The 23851-nt window shown below is 38.2% G+C and overlaps 1 protein-coding gene across 8 annotated transcripts in view; it reads left to right on the forward strand.

Moving 5' to 3' along the window:
• The window catches only part of mycbpap (mycbp associated protein), a 34826-nt gene that overhangs the window by 8533 nt on the left and 2442 nt on the right, over positions 1 to 23851 (forward strand). For 5 of the 8 annotated variants that reach the window (XM_057844401.1, XM_057844403.1, XM_057844404.1 and 2 more), the window contains 9 exons: positions 445 to 560; positions 698 to 848; positions 1246 to 1358; positions 9352 to 9473; positions 11968 to 12076; positions 12157 to 12349; positions 12429 to 12652; positions 15631 to 15741; positions 18034 to 18129. In XM_057844401.1, the coding sequence (XP_057700384.1) occupies positions 445 to 560; positions 698 to 848; positions 1246 to 1358; positions 9352 to 9473; positions 11968 to 12076; positions 12157 to 12349; positions 12429 to 12652; positions 15631 to 15741; positions 18034 to 18129 (1235 nt within the window). The remainder of the gene's footprint in view (positions 1 to 444; positions 561 to 697; positions 849 to 1245; positions 1359 to 9351; positions 9474 to 11967; positions 12077 to 12156; positions 12350 to 12428; positions 12653 to 15630; positions 15742 to 18033; positions 18130 to 23851) is intronic. The other 3 variants (XR_009064238.1, XR_009064239.1, XM_057844406.1) reach the window with 3 other exon arrangements.

The raw sequence follows: 23851 nt of genomic DNA on the forward strand, positions 1-23851 counted from the left end.
GTTTGGCTGGCATGATGCGAAAAATAAACGTATTAATCCGCAAAATCAGCTGAATCCTTAGTCCTGATACACAACAGTACGGCTGTTTAGTGAAGAGGACGCCTTCACCCGTACACGTCACAGCGCCCTCCTCCTCAATGCAAGACCGAAGCCGGAAGTGACTCATTTTTATGGCACGGGATTCAAAAAACGTATTAAATATAGCGATCGCCTCCACACACATCCAAGCGGTCCATATCATTCAGGAGCATAAAATACCGCGTGTATTATGAAATAAACATGCTTTCCGTGTCACATGCACTTTAATATGTAGAGCTAGAAAAACTACAGCAACAACTTATCCAAGAACACTAAACAAGAAATATATTGCTGTCATAGCATCCAGCTAACTTTTGTTTTCAACTTTTGTGTTTTTCTGCAATTTCTGGTTTCACTTGTGTCAAGAACGGCTCCACAGGCCAGTTGAGAACTTACTGATGAACCAAGATTACTGTTTCAAAGAACTACAGGAGCAAAGAGAAATTCTACGACGAGTCTTGCCACTCATACAGTCAGGCTATGTATGATCATTTTTCATGTTCTGTCAAATGAAACTGTTGGATCTCGCTTGCGTTTTTATTATTTATAATACGAAGCTTTGTTTCCACTGTCTTGATAGGATCTTAAACCTCCTGTGTTTTCCTTCAATGCCATATAGGGGCATCGTGTAGGAAGTGAATTTTGGAGTCTTCCCCAGCGGTATGGAAATGATTTAAGCGGAATCAGAGCAACTTTGACACAGACAGAGCAAGGCAAACGGAAACCTGTTACAATTATCGGACAACCACACAGCATACTCCAGGAATCTGGTATACTTTTTCTCACACATGCGCATCGTACACATAAACACTCTTCAACTGTGGTCAGATTGTGCTTTGCAACGTCACAAAGGCAAAACTACATCCTGTAAATTAACACAACAGGATAAAGTTGTATGTCTCAACATTATAAATATACTTTTAGTTAGAGAACTTGTAGATACTTGAGGCTTAAACATTACAGAAACAATTATTCTGGTAGCTGCTTCTTATAATTACTTGGGACCACTGGGCCATAAACCTACATTTGGTGGTGCTGTTATTCATAGTGGATCTTGGACCTGTTGCTTTTCATTTCATACACCGTACAGTACATATTGCAGAGCTTGAACATTGATACACCTGCCCAAAGGTTTATGTTTTGTAATCCTTTTTGGGCAATTCTTAGGAATCACTTGTGTTGAGATGCTGCGTCAAGCGTCTCAGATTTTGGACCCAAATATTGGCGTGCAGCAACGTGCACGCCAAGCGCTCATGCGGGGCTTGGAAGTCAGCAAGAAGGTAATGTATATGAATAAGGGCTGTCCCAAACGACAAATTTCCTCCCAATTAGTCAGTCGACTATTTTTACGATTAGTCGACGAGTAATTTTTTTTTTTTTTTTTTACTACTTCAATAATGAAATTTTCGTTGAAGTTTATGAATTCACAAAAACATTTTGGAACACTTAAATTCTTTATTAACGTAGAAATAAAAAACAAATATCGATAATAAATCACAAACAATGAGGTCAAAGGCTGCTGGCATTAACTAGTGCAAAAAAATGTAAATGGAAACACTGTGACTTCACCTCTTTAACAGGAGTCAAAACAATTCTTACTCTTTTTGTGATATGTCATTGACTAAATTCTAAATGTTAAAATGAATTGCAATGTCCCGGACAACCATTTTCAGAATACTTTGTGTGAGTTCAGATGCTTTTTGTGGTGTGCATTCCGCATTTTTGGGTGAGGGGAAAAACTGTTCAACTTTTGTTTGTTTTAACCTGAAAATGGATGAAGTAGAGGGCACACTGAAATATTACAATTATTATGAATGAAAGACAAACATACTCACAGTAACAAAAACTAAATATATATAGTATTATTTTATAGTATACTACTATATGTATATACAATAATACTTTATAATGTAAAGTAACTAAAATTAGTGCAATCATGGATTACAGTAAGCAGGCCTGTGCTGTTTCCACATATATTTTTATTATATTATGTATATACAGGATATATGTATATATTTTCCCCAAGTCGGAGCTTCCACGATCCTAATAGATTTAATAATAATTAGGGCTGTCAAAGTTATCGTGTTAACGCGCGGTAATTAATTTTTTTAATTAATCACGTTAAAATATTTGACGCAATTAACGCACATGTCCTGCTCAGACAGTATTCTGCCTTTTGGTAAGTTTTACAGCAGGCTTTTTGTGCTGTCTAACAGCGAACTCTTGTGGTCGCTTTGCGACATGATTTATTTTCTTGCCAGTTCAATATGGCTGCACGACGTCTCGGGCTGACGCCTACGTTGTAATGTTGTGCTTCTATGATCCTTGGACAAGATTTGTCCGTAAGTATGGTTGTTGTAAAGAATGTACATACAGTGCCTTGCAAAAGTATTCGGCCCCCTTGAATCTTGCAACCTTTCGCCACATTTCAGGCTTCAAACATAAAGATATGAAATTTAATTTTTTTTGTCAAGAATCAACAACAAGTGGGACACAATTGTGAAGTGGATAATTTAAACTTTTTTAACAAATAAAAAACTGAAAAGTGGGGCGTGCAATATTATTCGGCCCCTTTACTTTCAGTGCAGCAAACTCACTCCAGAAGTTCAGTGAGGATCTCTGAATGATCCAATGTTGTCCTAAATGACCGATGATGATAAATAGAATCCACCTGTGTGTAATCAAGTCTCCCTATGAATGCACCTGCTCTGTGATAGTTTCAGGGTTCTGTTTAAAGTGCAGAGAGCATTATGAAAACCAAGGAACACACCAGGCAGGTCCGAGATACTGTTGTGGAGAAGTTTAAAGCCGGATTTGGATACAAAAAGATTTCCCAAGCTTTAAACATCTCAAGGAGCACTGTGCAAGCCATCATTTTGAAATGGAAGGAGCATCAGACCACTGCAAATCTACCAAGACCCGGCCGTCCTTCCAAACTTTCTCCTCAAACAAGGAGAAAACTGATCAGAGATGCAGCCAAGAGGCCCATGATCACTCTGGATGAACTGCAGAGATCTACAGCTGAGGTGGGAGAGTCTGTCCATAGGACAACAATCAGTCGTACACTGCACAAATCTGGCCTTTATGGAAGAGTGGCAAGAAGAAAGCCATTTCTCAAAGATATCCATAAAATGTGTCGTTTAAAGTTTGCCACAAGCCACCTGGGAGACACACCAAACATGTGGAAGAAGGTGCTCTGGTCAGATGAAACCAAAATTGAACTTTTTGGCCACAATGCAAAACAATATGTTTGGCGTAAAAGCAACACAGCTCATCACCCTGAACACACCATCCCCACTGTCAAACATGGTGGTGGCAGCATCATGGTTTGGGCCTGCTTTTCTTCAGCAGGGACAGGGAAGATGGTTAAAATTGACGGGAAGATGGATGCAGCCAAATACAGGAACATTCTGGAAGAAAACCTGCTGGTATCTGCACAAGACCTGAGACTGGGACGGAGATTTATCTTCCAACAGGACAATGATCCAAAACATAAAGGCAAATCTACAATGGAATGGTTCAAAAATAAACGTATCCAGGTGTTAGAATGGCCAAGTCAAAGTCCAGACCTGAATCCAATCGAGAATCTGTGGAAAGAGCTGAAGACTGCTGTTCACAAACACTCTCCATCCAACCTCACTGAGCTCGAGCTGTTTTGCAAGGAAGAATGGGCAAGAATGTCAGTCTCTCGATGTGCAAAACTGATAGAAACATACCCCAAGCGACTTGCAGCTGTAATTGGAGCAAAAGGTGGCGCTACAAAGTATTAACGCAAGGGGGCCGAATAATATTGCACGCCCCACTTTTCAGTTTTTTATTTGTTAAAAAAGTTTAAATTATCCAATAAATTTTGTTCCACTTCACGATTGTGTCCCACTTGTTGTTGATTCTTGACAAAAAAATAAAATTTTATATCTTCATGTTTGAAGCCTGAAATGCGGCGAAAGGTTGCAAGGTTCAAGGGGGCCGAATACTTTTGCAAGGCACTGTATTATGTTAGTAAGCGAAATGTTATGTTTTTTGTATGAGACGCTTTTTTTTATGTTTAGTGAACCTGTATAGCGTGCTAAGCTAACGTTGTTGCTAATGTAATGCTTGTGTATTTTTTTTTGTAGTTATACGACGGTCTAAAGAGGACAATGGTTTGAGGCCATTTTATTAATAAATCGGATGAAAAAGGAAGAAGTCTGATTATTAAGGCGTCGTTCACTAGCTGTCTAGCTTTGGAAAAAGTAGACGCTTCGGAGTGAGGACAGCATAGACAGATTTAAATGACAGTAGAGTGAAATGCCCACTACAGTCCTTATGTACCGTATGTTGAATGTATATATCCATCTTGTGTCTTATCTTTCCATTCCAACAATTTATTTTACAGAATATATATATATAATTTACAGGAAAATATGGGATATTTTATAGATGGTTTGAATTGCGATTAATTGCGATTAATTACGATTAATTAATTTTTAAGCTGTAATTAACTCGATTAAAAATTTTAATCGTTTAACAGCCCTAATAATAATTTTTTAAAAATTAAGTAATTATATTATATATATATATATATATATATATATATATATATATATATGTATGTATTATTTTATTAAATAAAAATGCACGTTGATACGACGCACATAAAGGCAAATTCCATTTAAAAAATCGTTAGAAAGTTGTATGGACTTACAATCCGCTAGCTTGTGGTTTCTTGTCTTGGAAAATTACACTTGGGTGACGGCGGTTCAATTGTTCGTTCATAGCCGACGTGCTGCTACCGTGGTATGCGAGCTCAGCTTAGCAAAGAGTACACACAGTGGCACCCTCCATATTTTTCTTGAAATAATTCCAGGCTCTGGCTATTCTGGTCCGCTTTTTTGGCTTTATGCCGCTTTCACGTGTTACCAATTCTGCCCTTTTTGGTAATTGGCGGTGTTTTCAACTCCTCGCCATAGTGAGGAGTAAACCGGCCATTCACTTGGCTCGTTGTCATCGGTTCGTCCGATTTCCTCCTCCGGAAGGCGGCGGCGTGCATAAAAACACCGAAATGCGTCGGATGGCTCTTTATGGATACTTTTATTGACCAAAACAAAAATGTGGGGGATGCAGCCACTCAACTCTGTGCACTTTCCCAACTCACCGATCTCACTCCCTCTCTCTTGCTCGCCCACCTTCTTCCTCTTTGCTCAATCTGACAATGCCGGTCACATTGAAATAACAGCGGCCCCCTTGGGGGTGCCAGTAACAACCGCTTGCATCGCGAGCGCCTGCCATTCTAAACTTTATCCGCATGTAATTTTTTTTTTAACCCATCATTACCTGTCGACGGTATGTTTTGTCCGTCGACGCATTTACGTCATCGATAATGTCGACTAGTCGGGACAGCTCTAATATGAATTTATACATTTTATCTCTGAACAGCCAACAAAGTAGGACACTGCTGAATATTCTGTTTTTTTTTTGTTTTTTTTTTTGGCCAGATTTTCGCCATGTACAAGATACATGGTAAGTCAATCTGGTCTTCTGTAGTTCAATCTCACATCATGCAAAGGGTGACTGTGTGATGAAGAGTGCTGGGAGTTTTTACGGTGCCCCTGAAGGGACATCGACAGAAATAAAATAAATTTAAACCATCTGGTGCGCACAAGATAGTTTCTAGAGCGCACCACATACATACATCTGGGACTCGATGGCACTTTTTTAAGCGTCCTGCTATTGCTAATACAACATAAAGTCTCTTTTAAAGCGCTAGAGAACATCAAAACAAACTTTGCACCTTTCCTGGGAATAGCTGTCTGACCGAGCCAAAGAAAGACCTTATTCAGAGTATTAGCATTTGTTCTCCTTTTAAAAACAACCAAAACGAAATACCACACAAAAACTGCAGTTATCGTTCACTGGGGCGTTCGTTCGATTTGACTGCATGCCATGATTCTTTGTCTTCTACAAATTAACTGTAACGCGAGAGCGTGAGTCGAATTGTGTCTACTTTGGCATTGATTTTTAAATCCAGTCCAAACAGCGTTGCCAGATGGGGCATGTTTCTGCCCAAATGCGCTATTTTAAAAGGCTCAGGGTGGGAAAGAAATACAGGGTTGATAAAATGTGGGCTTCTGTAGACAATGTTGAGCGGTTTCGGAATTAACAGTTTTGATTTGTTTAAACCAGGGGTCGGCAACCCAAAATGTTGAAAGAGCAATATTGGACACGAAAAACAAATATGTCTGGAGCCGCAAAAAATTAAAAGCCTTACATAGGCCTTATAATGAAGGCAACACATGCTGTATGTATCGGTATTGGCGATATTAGCCTACTATCAAAGTTGGCTAAAATACCTAATGAGCCTTCATGATTTAATTTTTATTTTTCCTGCAGTGCATCCAACGCACCATGTGATTCATTACAATATCAATTAATTCATTGCTTTTTCGAAATTAAAGAAATGCAATAAAGAAATCCGATTTTTTATGTCATTTTTATTTTTAAGTTTCGAAAAACAACAAAATGAAACGTGCATAACATGCTCGTTATCTGGGCATGTATTTGATTTTCTGTATTATCTTGGTTTTGTTTTTGAAGTCTGCAAATAGGTGTTCTGATATGTTGACGAATGTTTCCTTCATGTACTCACCATCTGTGAACGGTTTCCCATGCTTTATTATCTCCCGGGTTGCAACAAAACCTGCAGCAGTAGTGGAGTTTGGCGATGCAATCCACTTCTTAAATCTATTTTTGCGCTCCTCTAAATTCTTCAGAAGTAATGCAATCGCACTTTTTCTGTCACTCCCACCAACAGGGTACTTGGCTGCAAATGTAGCATGCCTTCCATGGAAATGTCTTTTTTTTTTATTACTCTTTTTGTTATTTGACGACTTCTCGCCACAGAGTAAACGTTCAGGAAATCCTTCCGCATTGGCAATGAATGCAAAGGATTTAGTCCAAAAAACATTGAATCCTCTGTTCTCCTCAGTTATTTTTCTCTTTTCCCCTTTCAGATCCATGCCCTATCACACAGCCGCTGGTTTGTTTACAATAGCCACCTGCCTGGCATCCCGCCCTGCTAATAGAAACGTGTGTCGCAGGTTATGACGCAAAAATGTTTGTTCACAGAAATGTTGAAATTTAATATTTATTCTACACATTTTAACAGCGTTGGAAAGAATGTCTGTGTCATTTTTGTCCTCCTATAGAAACCATATCAAAACAAAATATATATTTCCCTCCCCCATCTTTTTCCATTTTTGAAAATGCTGCAGGGAGCCACTAGGGCAGTGCTAAAGAGCCGCATGCGGCTCTTAAAACACAGTTTGCCGACCCCCGGTTTAAACAGTTAAACTTGTATTTCTACATCTTAAAGTTCAGCTACGTTGCTACTAAACTGGCATTTTAGCGCCTCAAAAGTCACGAGCTGTGAACTGCATGTGATTTCAGATTTGTAGATGAACACATTTAAAAAAATTAATCTAAAAATGACATAACATTAAAATGCGTTAGAGACACACTGCAAATGTTTTAGTTTTGTTGCGAATTTGAATCATTTTCTCATGAGAATATTAATTAATAACTATTCCATTAATTTTTAATTATTGTGTTTATTGAAATAAGACATTTTTTTTAGGGCTGTCAAAATTATCGCGTTAACGGGCAGTAATTAATTTTTTAAATTAATCACGTTAAAATATTTGACGCAATTAACGCATATGCCCCGCTCAGACAGATTTAAATGACAGTATAGTGAAATGCCCACTTGTTAATTGTGATTTGTGGAGTTTTGCTGCCCTCTGCTGGTGCTTGAGTGCGACTGATTTTATAGGCTTCAGCACCCATGAGCATTGTGTAAGTAATTATTGACATCAAGAATGGCAGGCTACTAGTTTATTTTTTTGATTGAAAAATTTACAAATTTTATTAAAACGAAAACATTAAGAGGGGTTTTAATATAAAATTTCTATAACTTGTACTAACATTTATCTTTTAAGAAATACAAGTCTTTCTATCCATGGATCACTTTAACAGAATGTTAATGCCATCTTTTTGATTTATTGTTATAATAAACAAATACAGTCCTTATGTACCGCATGTTGAATATATATATCCATCTTGTGTCTTATCTTTCCATTCCAACAATAATTTACAGAAAAATATGGCATATTTTATAGATGGTTTGAATTGCGATTAATTGCGATTAATTACGATTAATTAATTTTTAAGCTGTAATTAACTCGATTAAAAATTTTAATCGTTTGACAGCCCTAATTTTTTCCCATCTTTTCTAAGAATAACTAAATGCCCCATGAGGCTTTTTGTCGAAACACCAATGACGCTACTTCAATGTGTCCCCCACTGTTGATTTTTTGTTGTTGTTTTTGTCCGATTATAATATCGTAATATAGATTAAGTTGGTTTTTAATTAACTGAGCGGGTATGGAATTGGGCTGGAGACTGTCGTTCCAAACTGGCAACCCTGATCCCAAACCACAGAAGAGCAGACTGTTTGGCAATGAATCTTGTACATGTCGAAAGTGTTTTATACCCAGTGCATGAATAGGGTTTAATGATTTAAGTGTTTTCGTATGGATGCTTGCTATAACGAAAACGCTTGTTGCAATCAACCTATACCAGAATTTTTGTTGACATCTTTTACTCTTCCCCACTTCAAGAAAGTATCACAAAGATTGACTCAATATTTTTAGACATTTTATGCTGAGCCCAGGTCATATTTAGACCAGAAAAACACATTGTATCATTAATTTAGTTAAGACAGAAGGCAATGTCCAAAACATAAGATGTTAAGCAGCCAGCAGCTGAGATTCATGAGTTATTGGAACATTAATGTTCTGCTTTGTAATTATTATATCAGCACAGGCAACCGGTTCTCAATTACTCAAAAGTGCCAGGTGCTTATTATAAGGCTGATTTATTCACACTTGGCCCTTTTCAATTATTTGTGTTCTTCACATGAGCGGGAAATTGTATCAAGGTGTTCTGTTGTGCTGTAAGCTACTAATGTGTGCGGGAAAGCTTATGAAAAAAAGACTTTAATGAAACATGGAGAGACCAGCGAGGAAATGAGACTTCACTCGACTAAATGGCTATATAAGTTTGGTGAAAGTAAACAAAAGAAAACATTGTAATATTGCATTGATTTAGAAAGCTAACACTTGACTCATGAGCATGAGGAAAAATAAGTAGGTCACATACTTTACAAAGGATGTTTGTGACGCGCTGAAGATGTTTTGTAACAACGTTCAATAACGAGAATGTGTCATTGAATTTTAGGATCTGAAAAAACTGGAGGTGATTGGCTCGAACAAGCCTGTTGTTAAAGAGAGTCAAAGTCTTTTCATGGAAGATGAAGAGTGTAGGAACAAGCAGTGTTCAGTGACAAAAAATGAGGATATGTGAGTAATTTGTTTCGTCTAGCTGATGTAATTGCTAGACAATCTTGATGTAGCAATGACACTTGAATGCAATAAGTTTAAATGTGTCCTTGGTCGCGACATTTATTTTGGCAGAAATGTTGTTAGTTTTTCATTGTTTGTTTTATCTAATGCTAAATCAGCTAAATTCGTGCAGCACACAATTCTGAAGAGTAGTGTTCAAACAGGCAACTCACAAAACATGAATAAATCCTGATTATACGCTACATCCCTAAAGTAGGGTATGCCTTAAGAGATCTATTTTTTAAAGCAACACTAGGTAACTTTTCAACCTTTATGAAATATTTTCATAACATTTGTGATTATACGTTGACTGACAACTAGTTCAATGACACCTGCTTTATGTCTTGAGTGGGTCCTTATCCATACGCGGAGTTTGGCGGGGGACGGGGGCGGGTTCTGGTGGCCGAAAAGTGTCATTGCATGTAATTGACTTTCCTACATATGATTTTAAAATTAAGAGTTTTCCGGTAAAATATTGTCTATAAAATTTGTTAAGCAATAAAACAACTAAAATGAACGAATGAATTTTTATAATGGGTGAAAATTATTTTTTGAACAGATAATGTGACTAGCACTATACAGGGTTATTTGCTTTGCTTAGCCAAAACCACCCGAGGACCGAAGAGGCAAGCTGGATATACGTACAGTGGGGAGAACAAGTATTTGATACACTGCCGATTTTGCTGGTTTTCCCACTTGCAAAGCATGTAGAAGTTTGTAATTTGTAATATCATAAGTTCTCTTCAACTGTGAGGTACGGAATCTTATACAAAAAAAAACAGAAAATCACGTTGTATGATTTTTAAATAATAAATTTGCATTTAATTGCATGAAATAAGTATTTGATACATCACAAAAATCGAACTTAATATTTGGTACAGAAACCTTTGTTTGCTATTACAGATACCAAACGTTTCCTGTAGTCCTTGACAAGGTTTGCACACACTGCAGCAGGGATTTTGGCCCACTCCTCCATGCAGATCTTCTCCAGAGCCTTCAGGTTTCGGGGCTGCTGCCGGGCAACATGGACTTTCACCTCCCTCCATAGATTTTCTATCGGGTTCAGATCTGGTGACTGGCTAGGCCACTCCATGACCTTAAGATGCTTCTTACGGAGCAACTCTTTAGTTGCCTTGGCTGTGTGCTTTGGGTCGTTGTCATGCTGGAAGACCCAGCCACGACCCATCTTCAGGGCTCTCACTGAAGGAAGGAGATTGTCTGCCAAGATCTGGCGATACATAGCCTCATCCATCCTCCGCTCAATATGGTGCAGTCGTACTGTACCCTTGGCAGAGAAGCAGCCCCAAAAAATGATGTTTCCTCCTCCATGTTTCGCGGTTGGGATGGTGTTCTTGGGGTTGTACTCATTCTTCTTTTTCCTCCAAACACGACGAGCAGAGTTTAGACCAAAAAGTTCCATTTTCGTCTCATCCGACAACATGACCTTCTCCCATTGCTCCTCTGGATCATCCAGATGGTCAGTGGCAGACTTCAGACGTGTCTGGACATGCACTGGCTTCAGCAGCTGGACCTTGCGTGCGCTGTAGGATTTTAATCCATGACGGCGTAATGTGTTTCCGATGGTTTTCTTTGAGACTGTGGTTCCAGCTCTCTTCAGGTCATTGACCAGGTCCTGCCGTGTAGTTCTGTGCTGATCCCTCACCTTCCTCATGATCAGTGATGCCCCACGAGGTGAGATCTTGCATGGAGCCCCAGAACGAGGCAAATTGACCGCCAGCTTGAACTTCTTCCATTTTCTAATAATCTCTCCAACAGTTGTTAGCTTCTCACCAAGCTGCTTGCTTTTTTTCCTGTAGCCCATCCCAGCCTTGTGCAGGTTTATTATTTTATCCCTGATGTCCTTACACAGCTCTTTGGTCTTGGCCATTGTGGAGAGGTTGGAGTTTGTTTGTTTGAGCATGTGATCAGGTGTCTTTTACACAGGTAACAAGTTTAAACAGGTGCAGTTACTTCCGGTAATGAATGGAGAACAGGAGGGGTTCTTAAAAAAGAACTAAGAGCCGAAATATTTACTAGTTGGTAATGTATCAAATACTTATTTCATGCAGTTAAATACACATTTATTATTTAAAAATTAAACAATGTGATTTTCTGGGGTTTTGTATTAGATTCCGTCCCTCACAGTTGAAGAAAACTTATGATACAAATTACAGACATGGCGTGCAAGTGGGAAAACCAGCAAAATCGGCAGTGTATCAAATACTTGTTCTCCCCACTGTACCTAGTGTTGCTTTAAATAGAGAAAATATTTATACAATCAAAAAACTTTCAGAAGCCAGTTTTGAAGGTTTTTTTATGTTGTTGTATGTCACACTGCATTTTTGTTAATTTGGCAATGTGACTTGTTATTTCCCATGCTGGAATTCATGTAACTGTCCAACTATTAGCTTCCGCTTATTTATAGAGTTTGTTGCCACATTTTATTCCATAGTGATCCACTGGCACATTATAATGATGGTCAGTCGAACATGCTCCTCATTCCTGCCATGAGGTTTGCTGGTCAGCTTGCTAGTTGGACTGGAAGTGCTCATTGTCAGCAGGTACAGAATGCCTTTGTTACATGTATTGATTTCTATCAAAAGTCTAATGTTTTTCCCCAAATATTTTATGAGTTTACCAGGAAACAGTAGGAATCAGCACAACAGTATTATTTGAGGCTTTTGTCGGTGAGCGAGTCACATCTCAACTGGAGATGAGCAACGTAGGCAGCACAGCCCTCCTCTTCAGCTGGCAGCAGCTTCCCCTGCCACAACATTTCTCAAACCTAGAATCCCAGTCAAACTGCCCACACTTCTATTTCAACACTTCCTCTGGTACAGATGCCAACACTAATTGCTGCCACTAACCTTGCACCATGTTATTTGTGATGGAAACTTCTTTGTCTGGCACTAGAGGGTGACAGACTGTCCATCATTCTCCTCCATCCAGGAACCATCTATCCAGGTGAAACCCAGCAAATCAATTTTATTTTTAAATCAGATAAGCCAGGCATCATAACGGAGCAGTGGCAGCTGAACACGCACCCTTTGCTGCTGCAGGGGGCGTCTATTCAGATCACGTTGAAGGGTCTGTCCCACTTGCAGGACACAACTGCAAGACAAAGGGAATTCATAAAGGTATGGTACGTTATATGTAGGGATGTAACGGTTACACATTAAAATGTAATTTGAGTTCGTTTTTTTTTTTTTTTTTTTTTTTACGTGCTCGGTTTGGTTAATTTTCAGTGTGAAATATGCAGGATTTTTTTTCTCAAAAACTCAATTTTTTCAAAATGTAAACAATAGAACTTGTGTACCATAATTTTCGGACTATAAGCCGCTACTTTTTTCCCTCATTTTGAATCCAGCAGCTTAAAGTGCATCAATGCTCATGACTAGAGGTGGGAATCTTTGGGCACCTAACGATTCGATTATGATTACGATTCAGTGGCCACGATTCGATTATAAATCGATTATTAATGCCCCCCCAACCCCCGGTTTTAATGTTTCGCACATTAGTTCCAAAATTGTTCAAAAATCCTCTCAGGCTAAACCAAACTACTATTTCATTATCAAGTTAACAGTTAAAAACAGTAAATAAACTACATTCAATTAATTTAATGTCGTTAATCAACGGTTAAAGTTGTTAAAATTGCTCCCATCATTCCATAGATTCCCTTCTGTCTAGTTAGGATATGTGAATGTTTTAAAACTGTGTCATCATTTAAAGCTAGATTCAAGTCAAGATTTTGCCGAATTAGGAGTATTTTAGATAAAAAGTTAATTAGGTTCACTACAACAGAGCCTTTCAATGAAGTCTACTGCTTTAAGATGGCAGCTATTTACTAACGCCGGCAAGTCTGTCATTTAGCATCTAGTTCTCTATACATTTTCTAACACAGTACTTCACAAATAGTTGGGCAGGCCCCCCCAGGGGGACGCAGAGCAATGCTGGGGGTGGCGCATGTGACCTTGGGGAACATACTTTTTTGCCATACTAGATTAAAGTGTAACTGCACATCCACTCAGTGGGTGGCAGTGCCGCTCTCATTTTCAGCGTGTGCGCAGTATTTTTTAACCAAACAAGAGCATACAGCAAAGAGCACCGGAGATATGAAAAGCTAAGACAAGGAAATATGACGACGCGTATGTAGCATTTGGCTTTGACTTTTAGTACAGTAGGGGACGGGGAAAGACCAGTCTGTTTACTTTGTCTAAAAATGTTCGCTGCGGACAGCAGGAATGATTTTTTTTTTCAACGAAAACACGCCGAATATTGCCAACAATCCTCCCGCTTAGTCAGTGTTACATAAGCAAACCAGCAAGCACTGTCAGCATCATATAGAGTGGCATACCTAGTTGTTCAGTGCAAAATAACCTCACACTATAGCGAAGGAGCTGATACTGCCTGCAGCAAAAGTCAAAATGGTCCCTCCGTCCAATGACACTCGTTTTTGTTCTATAAATTTTTTTTTCGTTCTAACTGTTTGGCATATTACCCTAATTAGTTAATGCTGCTGATCAATTTGAATTTACTATTATTATTTATTGATTTTATTAAATTTTAATTTTCAGTATCAAACGGTCAAAAAATGTATCGAGTGTATTTTTATAGTATGGATGTTTTTTTTTGTTTTTTTTACACCTTATTGTAAGTTGATCTATATTACGTTTTTCTTTTAATATTAAAAAGAACACAATGTTATGCAGAGGTGTACTTATAATCAATTTTATAGAATTTTATATACAAATAATACTACAGTATATTTATAGTGGCGGCAGAGAGGTGTGGGGGGGGCGCGAAACGTTGACGTCTTCCTGTCGGGGGCTTAACAAAATAATTGAGAAGCACTGTTCTATCACCGCTGTCGTCTATCATTTCGCATCTAGTTCTACATATATGTGATATCTACCGTAGTGTTTCGTGGCCGTGTGTTTGTAGCAACTAGCAACTGTGAGTTTTTTGTAGTGGCTGTCGGCCGCAGTCAGGTATTATTGTTGTTTTATCTAGCGGCATGAATTCAACAGGATATTTACTCTCGGTCCGTTTCTCATTGCGTCCCGAAGACCGCGCAGACTGTGTTTTAGTTCTGCTTTTCCTGGTATAATTCAATAATCGGAATTGGGATGTTTGTGAACTGTTCTCAAATCTTCCATGGCTGAATCGCGAATAATCTAAGAATCGGAAATATCGCACACCTCTACTCATGACAGTGTCTTATGGGGCCACTGTCAAAATCATAGCTAGCAATTAATGAAGCAACTGGAACACTAACTCAAAGAAATAATTAGCACAGAACATGAATTTTGATTGTTATTTACATCTGTAGCGCCACAATGCATGCTAGGAGGCATGTTTGATGACAACAGTGTTGACAGCAGGTGGCAGCACAGGTTGACTGGCTCCCCCAGGGGAGCAGTGATGGCCAAATGGAGCTTCTTGAAGCAATGAAGCTTTGCAGCCAATTGGTTCAAAACCTAATGGTGGTCCATTTGGTCTTATGACAGTCTTATACCACAGTCAAATGAAGTGTTACCGGTTAATATCTTTTGGTGCAAATATCCCATAATATAGTGAGGACAGCTGCGGCCTATAGTCCAGTGTGGCTTATTTAAGAACAAATGCCATTTCCATGTCAAATTTGGTCTGTGGCGGCTTAGTCAGGTGCGCCTTATAGTCTGAAAATTACGGTAAATGAATAAAAGTGACACTTTTGGGTGATACTTTAAATAAATTATATTTTGAGTTCATATTCCTACTAATTTATGTCATTGTAACGAGTATAAAATCTTGAAATCTAAAAATTCTGAATAAACAAGCAAAACTGTAAGCTTTGAATCCTCAGCAGCAACAACCTGAACATGATAAATTTAATCATCCAAGTTAAAAGTCTTTTGCTAAAGAGATGAAAATATACACATTTTCTTCAGAAAGGACATATCTTGTTGTAGTGACGACAGCTAGCTGAGTTGGCACCAAATTTCAAATTGACACCACTTGTCTCTGTCTTATGGTGTATTCTATTGTTTTTCAAGATTTGACCAAACACAGTTATCTGAGAAAGAACAAAAAATGATTTTTTTTTTTTTTCCCTGATTGCTTGACGGGTCCAAAGACAAAACTGGAAGAGACTACAAGACTGGAAATTTGCCGAATGATTGTGTATCAGGCGGTGCGGGGAATTCAGACTCCAGAGAGATCCACCTCTCCTGCAGAGCCATACACGGTAAACAATCTGACATCTCACAATAGTCATTCCATATTTTATCATATTATATAATTTATTAGCGCATATCTGATCATCCTGAAGTACTATTATCGCTACACTATAAAAGTAGTTATATTGCCATGTTACCTAACTAGGTCGATTTGAGAGGTTGATTAAATTGTTCAAAGGAATATAGGACATAGCCAAAAGACTTAAAACCGTCATGACCCAATTACTAACAGACAGGGGAAATTTGCATGGAAAGTGACATTTAAGTCGAGGTAATATAACTGGCAGCACATGAAGGTCATTAAGTGGTTAGCACGCCTGCCTCACAGTTTTGAGATCAAGAGTTCAATCCCAGATTCTAGCCTTCCTGTGTAGAGTTTGTATGTTCTCCCCGTGACTACATTGTTTTTCTCTATGTACTCCGGTTTCCTCCTACATCCCAAAAACAGGTATGCAAACTGATTGGCCACTTCAAATTGTCCCTAGGTATGTGTGTGTGCGCATTTGTTTTTCTCATTGTGCCCAGCGATTATCTGGATCTAATTTAGGATGTACCTCGGCTACTGCCCATATTACACTGGGATAGGCTCCAGCACCCCCGCGGTCCTCGTGAGGATATGCGGAACGGAAGATAAATGAATGAATAAGATAACTGTTTTAATTTGTTGAATATTTTTCTTCGTGTCGTTGTAATTCGGTGTGATCAGGTCACATGATTTGAAATATATATTTTTTATTTATTAATTCTAAATTAAACATATAGTTCCCTCCATAATTATTGACACCCCTGAAAATGATGTGTTTTTTAGCTTCTAATAATTTTTTTTATTCAAGTAATATGGGACCTTAATGGAAAAAAAAGAGAAAAATCCAACCTTCAATACAAGTGCATTCATTCAGTGGGGAAAAAATCCCACATAAAGAAAAACATTTTTGAAATCAAATAATGTGTGTTACAATTATTAGCACCCCTGGTGTTCATACTTTGTACAACCCCCGTTTGCCAACAAAACAAGGTCTGGGGACTGAGATGGCCATGGGAGGAGCTTGATTTTGTGTCTGGTGACCCATTTCTATGTAGATTTGGCCATATGTCATTGTCTTGCTGAAAGACCCAGTGACGACCCGGGGCAGAGGGCAACAGATTTTGATTTAAAATGTCCTGGTATTTCAAAGCATTCATGATGCCATGCACCCTAACAAGGTTCCCAGGGCCTTTGGAAGCAAAACAGCCCCACTGACCCACCCCCATACTTCACAGTGGGTATGAGGTGCTTTTCAGCATGCGCATCTTTCGTGGCATGCCAGACCCACTTAGAGTGTTTGGTAAATGGTGTTATACTTGTATAGCGCTTTTCCACCTTTCAATGGGCTCAAAGCGCTTTACACTACAGTGTCATCTACCTATTGGTGACCCAGCACCAGGAGAAATGTGGGGTTCAGTATCTTGCTCAAGGATACTTAGGCGAGTTCATCAGGGCAGAGAATCGAACCAACAACCCCTGGGTTGGGGGACAACTACTCTACCACTGAGCCACGCCATCCCAAGAAAGCTCAATCTTGGTCTCACACAAAAATACACACGGTCCCAGGCTTCAACTGGGACCGTGTGCTTTGGTCAGATAAGACCAAGATTGAGCTTTTCGGCAACAAACACTCTAAGCGGGTCTGGCGTGCCACGAAAGATACGCATGCTGAAAAGCACCTCATACTCACTGTGAAGTATGGGGGGGGGGGCAGTGATGCTGTGGGGCTGTTTCGCTTCCAAAGGCCCTGCGAACGTTGTTAGGGTGCATGGCATCATGAATGCTTTGAAATACCAGGACATTTTACATCAAAATCTGTTGCCCTCTGCCCAAAATCTGAAGATGGGTCGTCACTGGGTCTTTCAGCAAGACAATGACCCTAAACATATGGCCAAATCTACACAGAAATGGTTCACCAGACACAAAATCAAGCTCCTCCCATGGCCATCTCAGTCCCCAGACCTTGTTTTGTTGGCAAAAGGGGGTTGTACAAAGTATTAACACCGGGGTGCTAATAATTGTGACCCACATTATTTGATGTCAAATAATTATTTCTTTATGTGGGATTTTTTCCCCACTGAATGAATGCACTTGTATTGAAGGTTGGATTTTTCTCTTTTTTTCCATTAAGGTCCCATATTATTTGAATAAGAAAAAAAAATATTAGAACCTAAAAAACACATCTTTTTCAGGGGTGCCAATAATTATGGAGGGCACTGTAGGTTGGAATTTGGAAACACCGCTTAAATCAACACTTTTCCATCTATCTTTTTAGTTGCAGTACCTTGACCAAACAGAGGAGGAACTAAATAAGCTTCTGCAAGAAATGAATCCAGAACACATTTGGGACATCACTGACACATCTCAACAGGTAAAATCACAATTGGAAGGCTGAAATAACAAGTTTATCCTGTTTATAATGACTCTGTTTTCTCTGTGTATTTGCTGTTGTGTCACACAAGGTCATGCCATGTGCAGGAGTTCTGTGTGTAATTTGTTGCTTTAAAGTAGGGTGACCATATTTTGATTTCCGAAAAAGAGGACGCTCGGCCCGGCCTCGAGATACTTGAATTTTACTCGAAGTCCACTCAAAGATGCCGATATAACTTTAATGTATTTAAAGTGTGCCTCGTCCGTCTGGATAGAAAAATTCAATTTTATTAAAAAAAAAAACAAAAAAAAAACATAAGCATAAGCATATTGCCATATAGTATATATTATACACTATATGGAAATATTTTTTTACTCAACTGGTTACTCAACAGGCTTTATTCTTCCTAAAAAACAATAATCAAACCTTAAAAAAAAAAAAAAAAACCTAATAATAAAAGGAATATATATATATATATATATATATATATATATATATATATATATATATATATATATATATATATATATATATATATATATATATTAGGGCTGTCAAAATGTTCGCGTTAACGGGGGTAATTAATTTTTTAAATTAATCACTTTAAAATATTTGATGCAATTAACCCCGCTCAAAGAGATAAAAATGACAGCACAGTTAAATGTGTACCTGATGTGTTTTTGCGGAGTTTTGGCGCCCTCTGCTGGCGCTTGGGTGTGACTGATTTTATAGGCTTCAGCACCCATGAGCATTGTGTAAGTAATTATTGACATCAAGAATGGTGGGCTACTAGTTTATTTTTTGATTGAAAATTTTACAAATTTTATTAAAACGAAAACATTAAGAGGGGTTTTAATGTATAATTTCTATAACTTGTACTAACATTTATCTTTTAATGCCATCTTGTTGATTTATTGTTATAATAAACAAATACAGTACTTATGTACCGTATGTTGAATGTGTATATCCATCTTGCGTCTTATCTTTCCATTCCAACAATAATTTACAGAAAAATATGGCATATTTGATAGATGGTTTGAATTTCGATTAATTGCGATTAATTACGATTAATTAATTTTTAAGCTGTAATTAACACCATTAAAAATTTTAATCGTTTGACACCCCTAATATATATATATATATATATATATATATATATATATATATATATTTATAATGCAGACCCATGGAAATGTAGTCCAGTCAATACGCACACACAGTAGGGTATGTGCAGACTCAACATTTTTATAAATTACTATCATAACAATTGTCGTTGACAAATTGTTATTCCCACTCAATTTTTATTCTCATTCAGTGTTCTAGATTGTGCGCAAACAATAACCGAAATAAACTGACAAGCTATTCAACCAGCATGTTTCCAAATGCAGCAGTTCAAAACTACATTGCCCATAATGCCTAGCGCAAATGAGCGCACTGATAGCTATCCTGTTAGCAAGTACCGGGCGAGGCAAAATCAAACTGTGCTATAAAAGTTTACAATCATCGGCAGCGCAACGATGCGACACCAAACGGGATTTTACAGATTACGCCAGTACAAATCTCCGACAGAAGTCAACAGTTGCCATTATATACGTATTTATCATAAAAAACTCTTAACTGGGCAGGCGCTCCTACTTAAAATATGATACTAACATTCAACCAAATACACAAACGCAGAACAATTAATAGAAGACTAATACAAAATACTGCATCTCTGTGTACACATATAACCCAATATACAACAGAGGACACGTGATCGACATTATCAGGAGAGAAACCTACAGAAAGGTGTATGGAGCCACATCTTAAAACTCCTTACTGTAGTCTGATCTCTTGCCAAACTGTCAACCGTCGTTAGATGGTGGTAATTCCCCATGAAACAAAGGGTAAAACTGCCAACAAAAAACAAGAAGATCTACTCCTTCTCCCGCCCCTACTAGTCGGAGCCACATCAACGCAGGCAGGCGCTACCTCTTAGCGGCCGGAGGGATTCTTTTCAAATTGGTCCAGTGAAAAATCATAAAAACCGGACATTTTCATGAATTTAGGAAACCTGGCCGGACCCTCCAGAGAGCACGTAATAAGAGGACATGTCCGGGCAAAAGAGGACGTTTGGTCACCCTATTTAAAGTAATTGTAATTTGTTTTATGTATTGTATTCCAAGCGGAAAGAATCTTAAGAATTTGACAGAATTTCATTTTTCAGCTATTTAATAGTGGAGGAAAACATCACTTTAGGCCAATATTTTTTGGGAAACAGACAAAATTACAGTGAGGAGCCATTTTTCAGTGCCAGAAGTGCTTTAGCCATTCAAATGCGAATATTTCTGATAGTACGCCATGACGTAAAGTCAGATACACCCAGAATTTCCTAGGCTATTACAATGACAATTTAGTTTAAATGCAAGTCATCACTTCTATAGTCGAATATACAGTGATTTTACTCAAGCAAATGCTAAACTGCATTCCATTTCAACTGACCAAAGGCTTCGTCTATGTCCAAAATATAAAAGAAGAAAGAATATGATACCAAAAGAGGTATAGTAACTTTCATGAGTGTGCCTCTATTTTATCTTTATACCTGTGTTCAAGTCTATCGGAGTTTACGTGTTGTGCGCAAACAGTGCCTGCTAATGTTGTGCACAAACATTAGAATATGTTTCATTAGGGTTCATTTTGATTTCCAAAAAAATGGACACTCGGCCCGGCCTCGAGATTTTACTCGAAGTTCACTCAAAGATGCTTATATTACTTTAATATATGTGGAAGTGTGCCTCCTCCGTCTGGATAGAAAAATTCAGTTTTATAAAAAAAAATAATAATAAAAAATATTGATAAAAAAAGTAATAATATAATGCAGACCCGTGGAAATGTAGTCCAGTCAATACACACACACAGTAGGCTATGTGCCAACTAAACATTTTTATAAATTACTATCACGACAATTGTCGTTGACAAATTTTTATTATATCACTCAATTGTTATTCTCATTCAGTGTTCTAGATTGCATGCATACAATAACTGAAATAAACTGACAATCTATTCAACCTGCATGTTTCCGAACGCAGCCGTTCAAAACTACATTTCAAATAATGCTTAGCGCGGTTCAGCTCACTGATAGCTACGGGGAGCCGAGGCAAAATCAAACTTTGCTATAAAAGTTTACAATCATCGGCAGCGCAACGATGTGACACCAAACGGGATTTTACAGATCACGCCAGAACAAAGCGCCGACAGAAGTCAACAGTTGCCATGATATATGTATTTATCGTGAAAAAATTAACAACTGGTCAGGCGCTCTGGAAACACGTCACAGGCAGTAGTACCGTAGGATTCTGTGCAGTGTCAATTTCAACACAAGCTAATTGTGAAGAAATACTCCTCCGTGTCAATTCTGAATTATTTATTATTAACATGGATGACAGAACTCTGAGGCATAACAAACACAGCTACTTAGAATATAACACTAACATTCAACCGAGTACACAAACGCAGGCTAATACAATATACTGCATCCCTGTGTACACATATGACCCAATATACAACAGAAGACACATGATCGACATTAACAAGAGATAAACTTACAGAAAGGTGTATGGAGCCACGTCTCTTAGAAGTATTCCTTATTGTAGTTTGTAACTGCCTGATCTCTTGCCAAACCGTCAACCCAGTAGATGGCGGTAATGACCCATGATAAAAGGGGTAAACTGCCAACAAAAACAAGAAGAATAACTACTACTTCCTTACTTACTAGTAAGAGCCACGTCAATGCAGGCAGGCGCTGCCCCCCAGCGGCCGGAGGGTCTCTCATCAAATTGGTCCCGTGAAAAATCATAAAAAACAGACAAGACATTTTCATTAATTAATAAAACCCAGCCGGACACTATGGAGAAGATGTGAAACGAGGACTTGTCCGGGCAAAAGAGGACATTTGGTCATCATAATGCAACAATGTCTAATATAAGTACTGTAATTTCCCGAATATAACGTGCACTTTTTTCACCAAAATCAACTTGTAAAATCATGGTGCGCATTATAAACGGGTACATGGATGGAGACAGAAATATACAGTTTATATATTACATATATTAATATATTATACACGGGTGCGCCTTATATTCGGGAAATTACGGTATGTAACCATAAGAAACAATTTGTCCCCACATTGATTTTTGGTCGCTAACAGTGCCTGCTAACGTTGTGTACAAACGTAGAGCACATGAAGCATTTCCACTTTTCTGCAGGACTATAAGATGTTTGAGTGGGTTCATGTATGACTGGGTGCAATTAAACACCTCCAGATAGAGGAGCTGTTTACATGGTGGCTCTCCGAGAATATGAAAAATGTCAAATTTGTATTTATATGGGCCCGTCTCCATTCGAACAATGTCGAAATTCCGTATGAAAACGATGTAGTATTCATGCCAGGCCCTAGAGGGCAGTGCAGATTTACAAGGCGACAGTGAATAATGCACTTTGACCCCAACAAGCTCCTCAGCCCGGAAAAAAATATGCCCGCCCACTCAAAGCAATGGCATTTTTCTTTTGTTCAAAAAGGCACAAAAATGGAAACTTTCAACATATTTAATTTAAAAAATATTATTAGAACAGTAAATTAAAGCCGACATTCCGCCATATTTGCTGTTTTTAATGTTTAGTAGCACCGCTGCACCGCTTTGATTTCAATTATTATTAGTAGTAGTAGTTTTTGTTTTATTTTCATTTTATTTATTTATTTTTATTCTGTGATTGAATGCGATCTTTTGTCTTCGTTTCTACGTTGTGTTGATTTAAATGTGATTTTTATGATCTTCATGTGATGTAAAGCACTTTGAATTGCCTTGTGTTGAATTGTGCTATATAAATAAATTTGCCTTGCCTTGCCTTGCACACGCCCAATGTGACGTGTACTAGTGCTGACGTTATCGGCGCGATCTCGCGCCGCGGGAGCTTTTGATACATATGGAGCAAGCCCCCCTCAATCCCCCGCAATCGAATTCTTCCACTTTGGAGGCAGGATTCAGAATTTTTCGTCTTCGCCGACACCATATGGCGGAAAACACTCAGGTGACTTGAAGTTCCGCTCTGAGACCCCCAATTTAGCCAACTTTTAAAATTGTCCGATATGGATGTGTGGAAATCTTAAAATCTCAATTTTCTGGGGGCAGAAAATTTTTGAACAGGAGGGCATTTAAATTTTTTTTTTTTTTCTAAACAGCATAACCCTAACTGGAGGCGAGAGCACGCAAGAGCAGAATTAAAGACGCCACGATTTTAATGAGATATTATCGCGTACTTACCTTGTTTCGATCCAAGAACCCCATGTAGCAGGTATCACTGAGTGTCAAGACACAGCTGTGCTTGGTCACAGCTGGATTATTTTAGGATTTTATGGGTGAAACATGTCACTATAATAAGGGTCGCGATGCAGAAATCGCAGACATCAAGGAGTGGTCGAGATGTTTTTCATATATTTACACTTTTAAACTTTTTTTCTCAACTTTTTTTTGTTTGGATCGATTATTTATCTTCTAACATATCGGAGAAAATGCGACAGTAACAAAAAAATACAATTAAGCGATAGTTATGAGGTAGATATCTGTGACTTTTTTACAGACGACCTTTTTTTCCATTCTGACGTAATTTGTTTATAAGTTTAAAATATGCGTGTGAATAATTTTTTAAAGTCGTTTTCTTTCTTTAAACTAAATACTGGACATCA

Source organism: Corythoichthys intestinalis, chromosome 8 (assembly GCF_030265065.1).
Source record: "Corythoichthys intestinalis isolate RoL2023-P3 chromosome 8, ASM3026506v1, whole genome shotgun sequence".
In the NCBI taxonomy this organism is placed as follows: domain Eukaryota; kingdom Metazoa; phylum Chordata; class Actinopteri; order Syngnathiformes; family Syngnathidae; genus Corythoichthys; species Corythoichthys intestinalis.